This window comes from Limulus polyphemus, unplaced genomic scaffold, assembly GCF_000517525.1.
Source record: "Limulus polyphemus unplaced genomic scaffold, Limulus_polyphemus-2.1.2 Scaffold4775, whole genome shotgun sequence".
Lineage (NCBI taxonomy): Eukaryota > Metazoa > Arthropoda > Merostomata > Xiphosura > Limulidae > Limulus > Limulus polyphemus.
The window spans coordinates 62777-69774 of record NW_013670385.1 but is presented as its reverse complement, the minus strand read 5'-3'; the positions used below and the strand labels follow the sequence as shown (position 1 = coordinate 69774).

Sequence of the window (6998 nt, the reverse complement as noted above, 5' to 3'; positions counted from 1 at the left end):
ATCATTAACACTTACGAATGTTCAAAGCATTTCCATAAACTTCTTTGATATTCTTTGTGGCTACAGAGGCGTTGTTTCTCTTCTTGTATGCAAACAGCATTATATGCCGAATGTGTGTGTCTCGTCGTGTGCCATCACTATAAGGGATTAGACTATATTGAACTTTGGATATTATATAGGCTACACTAACGTGACGTTTAGGCGGTTCGTTTAACTATCTTACGTGATGTACGTTTTTTATTTTTATTTTTATTTTGGGGGAGGGGGGTAATGAAAGTATTCCAAAACACGACATTAATTTCTTGACGATCTAATATATACCTTATCCTACTTAGATTATTTGCAATTTCGTAAGTAGCCTATCATGTTATTGAAATCATCAATTACACTGGCTTCATGAGATACACTATTGACTGTATTAACGTCACTTTTAGGTTTGTGTACAACTGCTTTAGGATTGAATCTTACTTCTTTCCTCTTAGTTTTAGAAGTCACTTCCAGGGGAGTTGATATATGACCGCGTGATCTAAGGTTATAGTCATGGGTCGCTGTATCAGCTTGTGCTATCACTGGTGTACTAGGGGTATTATCCTCAGTTACTGGGGCACTATCTTCACTATTGCCACTACTAACTCGGGTATCTTCTATTGTTATTACTTCATCGCCTAGTACAACACTTTCATCATCTTCTAATACTAATGTTTCTGGTTCTGGTTCTATTATTTCTTCTTCATCATAGAATGGATGAATCAAACTCACCTATGTTATCAGTCTCTTGAAGATTGCTTCTATCTTGTTCCTGTTTCTTAGTTTCGTCTGCTACAAACTCATATTGATAAGGTATATAACCCTTTATTTTCTTTAACCTATTAACATGTACTAATTTTTTACCTTTTCCATAGACCTCTTGAATCTCAAAATTAACTGGACTAGTTTGTTTAAGGACTCTAAATGGACCATTTCATAACTTTGCTAACTTTTTAATGTTTCTTTTCTTAACAATTGGGGTGTATAACAACTCTTTGTCACCTAACTTTATATCACTAACGCGTGCCTTCTTATTTACTTGTTTCTCTCTACTTTCAGCAGGCTTAATCAAATGTTCGTTAGCTAACTCAAATGCCAACTGCATTCTCTGTAATAGGTCTGCCTTATAGTCATAATCTACTGCATAATTAACTTTTCTTGGAGCTAATATCTCTTGCATAGGTAATATAACATCTCTACCATGTAACAGAAAGAAGGGACTTTCCTGAGTAGACTCATTCTCAGCGCTTCTATATGCTAATAATACACAAAGAAATTGCTCATCCCAAGTTTTCTTATTCTTCTCACAATATTGAGATATCATATCTAATAAAGTTATATTAAACCGTTCTACTAGACCATTAGCAACAGGGTGATAAGCTGTCATTTCAAGTTTCTTCACACCTAATAACTCACAAACTTTCTTCATTAACTTAGAAACGAAATTACTACCTCTGTCTGTCAATAAATACTGCGGTATACCACGTCTAGCTACTATGTCATTTACGAAAGCTTTCTACTTTCTGGTCAGGTAAACATATAGCCTCAGGAAACCTAGGCAGTCCATAACTACTAACACATATTTGTTTCTTACGTAGGATAGGCAATGGACCTAATATGTCCATAGCCACTAGCTAAAAAAAGGTGTTGTTAGATTGGGCATTCTTGGTAAGGGAGCGTTCTTAAAGTGTAGACTCGTTTTTCGTTTTTGACATTCTAGGCACGAGTCATAATAGTATTCAATATATTTCCTCATGTTTAGCCAAAAGAATCTCCTGCTTATCCTACTGTATTTTTTAGGAAAAGCTAGGTGTGCCGCCAATAGCGTGTTGTGATATGTTTTCATAACTTTAGTTTTCAAGTTATGTGGTACAACTATTTGTATAGACCTGTTATCCTTAACCTTTTTACATAAGATATTTGAATCTAATATCTATTCTGTATCCTCTCCTTGTGATACTTTGTTTCGTAAGGCATTTAATACCATATCTTTCTTTTGCTCGCTAACTACGTGATATAAATCCCAAATTACCTCTAATTCGTCTTTATTTTCAGTTTGTATTTCTTTTACTTTTTAATTGTCTGCTTTTCTTCAGTTTCTGTATTTCCTATTCTAATTCTACTCAGAGCATCAACATTAGAATATTTTCTACCTGGTCTATGTATTATTTCGAAATCGTAGTCCTGTAGTAATCATGACCATCTCGCTAACCTAGAGGAGGGGTCTTTTAATGTCATTAATCATCTTAATGGTGCATGATAACAACGGAAAGGTTTAATTCCATGCACTACCGCTAAGCATTCCTGTTCTGTAACTGAATAATTTACTTCAGCTTTTCCTAACTGTCTACTCTGAAAAGCTATAGGGTGTTATTTTCCATTTTCATTTAACTGTGATAATACTGCACCTATAGCGAAACCTGAAGCATCTGTGCTCAAGATATACTATTTACTGAAATCTGGGTAACTTAGAATTGGTGTTGTTAATAAAGTTTCCCTTATTTTTTCGAATGCTTCCTGTCTTTTATATGTCCACTGAAATGTTATTTATTCTTTAGTTAATTCAGTTAAAGATTTTGCTAATAATGCAAAATGCGATATAAACCTTCTATAAAATCCTACAAATCCTAAAAATGCCGGAACATCTTTTACTGTTTGAGGCACTGGATAATTATTACAAACCTCTACCTTTTTAGGGTCAGGTTTTACACCATCTGCGGTCACCAAATGACCTTATTTCAAAAACTGATATTTACTTGGTTTAAGCTTTAAGTTTGATTTTCGTAATCTATCAAATACATACCTTAATCTCTCTAAGTCTTCTTCAAAACTTGCTGCAGACACTATAACATCATCTAAATAACATAAACACTCTGAGTCTTGCAAGCCTGATAATACTGATAATTCTGGAATACTGAAGAGGGCATTCCATGAGCCAAAAGGCATTATATTAAACTGATATTTTCCTGAAGGTAACACAAAAGCAGTTTTAGCTTTATCTTCCTCTTCTATCTCTACCTGCCAATATCCACTTTGTAAATCCATAGATGAAAAGTACTTACTCTTACCTAACATATCTAAGGTTTCTTGGATATTAGGTAATGGTTAAATGTCTTTGAATGTTACTCCATTTACTTTCCGAAAATCCACACAGCACCTTAATTTTCTGTACTTCTCAGGGACTAATACAATTGGAGATGTATATGAACTATTCTGTCCTCTATTATTCCTTGTTCAAGCATCTCTCTTACACATAGATTTAGCTCAACCCTGTGTTTTTTGGCACTCTATAGGGTTTCTGTGCTATAGGCTTATTATCATTCAACACTATCTTGTGCTTAACTTTATTTGTACAACCATTAGAGTCATTTTCTCCTATAAATATATCTCTATACTCGTCTAACAACGTTATGAAACTTTGTTTATGTTTATTTTCCATATTTCCTAAGATAGAATCCCACTCTATCCTACTTCATCGTACCTGTTTCTTAGCACTAGTAACATTATGCTGTCCTTCTGCCGCTAATTGTTCTCTACTACTAGCCTTACCTACTACTATTACTTTTTCTTCATTTACATATAACACTTTTATAGGCACTGTGTCTCACTCGGGCACTTTACTAATAATACAAGCAGCTATATAAACTCCTGTTTCTTCTATTTCAATAGGCTCAAATAACACTTATTCATTATACTTAAAGTCATTTACTTTAGTTTTAACAATAAATTGACTTCTTGCAGGTACTTCAGTTACTTTAACTAATCTTACAGGTACTCTTTCTTTCAATCACTCCTGTTGGGATGCTCTGCTTCCTATGCTAGGCATAAGTGTAAAGTCTGAGGGGTTTGAATTACTATTTTCTTGCTTTAAAATCTTATTTGCTAACTTGCTTTGCCTTGTCTTACTATAGCTCACCTTATTTTTATGACTACTGCTGGATTTAGAGTTTTTCTGTGCACTCTTATTCCCTGGCTTACCTTTAAAACACTTCTTATTCTTACTTCTCCGACTTTCTCGAGTAGCGCTACACTCTAGAAGGTCAGTGCTTTCATGTTTTGACTGTTGATCATTAGCCTTGCTAATGCTAGCGTTAGGCATCTCACTATTAACTTTAGCTAGCGGGAAGGTATGATGTGTCTCAACTGTTGCACATAAGTCTGAAAGTTCAAGTCCTTCAAAACTTAAGATTTCCGTTTCTATGCGTAGCTGTCCAAAGTAAGAGATATTTCAGCGTCATAAGCCCCTTAAGAAATCTTGCCTTATGATACCATCTATTTTTAAGTCCATCTGCTTACAGATGTAAAAGGAGTGATCTAACTCTAACTTTCCTACTTTTATATGCACACTATACCTAGTGTTTCATCAGGATGTCCTGTTATAGAAGTTCAAATATTTCTAGAAACTTCATTCCAAGCATTATTTAACAATGCCGGATTTTTATCTACCAGTTCTGCACTTACGAGTGAAGATCGAGCACCTGTATCAACCAATAACCAACATACTATACCTTCTATTTCTGCCACAACTATTGGTGATACTTCACTAACACTATGAACACTCAATCTTTTATCCCAAACTGCCGGAACTACCTCCACTTTCGCTCTGTAATCTCGGCGAGGATTACGTTTTTTGACTCTAAGGTAAATGTAGAGCTACTGTTATTTCTTGGGAAATTTCCTCTGTAAGCTCCAGCCTTTTCTGTTTTCTACCTTTTGCTGACCTTCTTTTCTGTTTCTGAAAGCAGTTCTTTGCCTTGTGATTAACTTTGCCACAGTTGAATCACTGGAATCCGTTGGGCTTACTTTGTTTATTCTGACAATCTGCTTTGCTAGGGCTATTTACTACATTTACAGCACAATATTTAGGCATATATATCTGTTTTCTCGTAGCTCCTCTCGAGTAGCTACTTCAATCAGATCAAGCAAAGTTGCTGGAGGGGTATTTGCTTCATTCACATAACATCTAGCTGCATTACTGTACAACCCTTGTTCATATTCAGATTTGAAAGTATCTTGTATCATCAACTTGTTCAGGTGTGTATAAGCCCTATGCAATCTATTTCCCGACTCCTTCAACTTATGTCCAAAAACTCGGACAGATTCGCCTCGTTGCTGAGTTAAATTGCGCATTTGTGTTAAAATTACATTTGTTGTTTCTCATTTTCTATACTCCTTTACTAACCTACATATTAAATACTGAAAATATATGGTTTAATGCAGTTCGATTTCAGCCCTAATATAGCATTTTGCTTCTCCCGCTGTTCTTAATCTCAATATATTTGCCTTCTGGGCATCAGTCCAGCCTGATATTCTGGCAGCTTCATTTAAATAGATGCATGAGCCCCATGTGTCAATGTCTTTTGATGCATCTGGTTTTATATAAGAAACATAAATGGAGACTTGTATTAGTTGTTCAAATATACTTGTTAGAAACTGATATTCATGGTGTGTAATTTATCATAAAAGACTAATTTAAACTTATAATTATATGACATTTGCTTTTTAGTCTGAACAGAGCTGAATTAAGTTGTTATGATGTAAGAAGAGAATAAGATATATTTTCCCACTGATCCTGTCTAAACTTTCGACTGATTGCTGTATGTTGTGCATAGTTTAATCTTATTGAGTGGTGAGCGTAAAATGTTTTTGTTGTAAAGTATGATGAACTCAGTGAAATACAAGAATGATACACTGACATTTTCATTTATAAACTATATTAAATATCTTACATGCTGAACTGAAATGAACAAGTAGTAATATGGACACAATGTACAAACATTACATGAAAGCTAATCTAGTTTATGTAAATAGTATATTAGTACATCTTGAAGTTTTGTTAATAAATGTTTCATTAGGTGTGATAGTTATTACGTCTGTTATTTTACTTACATATATTAATAATAGTATATTGTGCTGTGATGAAACATGAGTTTTATATAACAAAATCACAGAACACTGACTTGTAATTCACAATTAATATATATTTCTGTCAAGTGTAAGTGAAATATAATGCATTGCAAGGTAGGGAATCATTGTTTCAAGATCTACGTGAAGAAAATATCTGTTTTGAAACAGGAGGTAACTAGCTTTCTGAGCATAAAACTGAAATCTTATGTGTTTAATTTGCAATGAATCCTTTATTCCTTTATATATGTAGTGACATGACTTTAGTACAATAAATTCATTGTTTGTTTTCACATAATGTTACACAAACGAAAAATATAAACTCTAGCTGAAATAATAATATGGACATAACGTAGAAACATTTATGTGAAAGCTGATCCAGTATCTTATAAGCTATGATGCTTATAGAATAATAGTGTATCTTACAGTTTTGTTAATCAACGTTTCAGTATGCTAATGAAGTCTGTGATTTTACATTGTTGTAGTAATGATAAACAGTAAACGTGCTGGATTTATAAAATGTGAAAGAATATTCACTTGATGTATAATTAAAGCCATTTTAAGATGATTGTCAACTCTGTTTTTCAATTATGTGCATTCGTGAAAAAAAATTTATTCAATGCTTTGGTGAACTAATAAGTTTATAGTTTATAAGTTTATAGGTTATAGTTACATAAAATGAATTTTTGAAAGATATGGAAATAGAATTTCTGGTTTGTCTGTCAGTTTTATAGAAATGAAAGCATTATTTGTTTTAGCCTGAGGCATAGATGTGACTTGATTTTACACAAAGGTCAAAACTTTCTCAACTTACTGTCAGCTGGGATGCATCAGAAGTAGGCTGAAAGAGAAGAAATGTAGAAATGTTCGATTTTCCAAATGGTAAGAATACTACTTATCGAGCCTATCTGCATAAGGTTTAGTCAGCAAGAAACAAGTTCTAGACAAGGATTTGTGAAAATATCTACAGAAAGGTAAGAATAGTAATACTTAAACATAACTATTTAAACATATATTCTTTAATCTTTAGTAGAACAACTCTATTGTTGCTTCATCGCGATCACGTG

The 6998-nt window shown here is 33.6% G+C and overlaps 1 protein-coding gene across 2 annotated transcripts in view; it reads left to right on the top strand.

The window, feature by feature from the left end:
- Positions 1 to 6746: 6746 nt before the first annotated feature.
- The window catches only part of LOC106471672 (calbindin-32-like), a 50294-nt gene continuing 50042 nt past the window's right edge, over positions 6747 to 6998 (top strand). For both annotated transcript variants that reach the window (XM_022400279.1, XM_022400280.1), the window contains exon 1: positions 6747 to 6813. In XM_022400279.1, the coding sequence (XP_022255987.1) occupies positions 6811 to 6813 (3 nt within the window). In that variant the 5' untranslated portion in view covers positions 6747 to 6810. The remainder of the gene's footprint in view (positions 6814 to 6998) is intronic.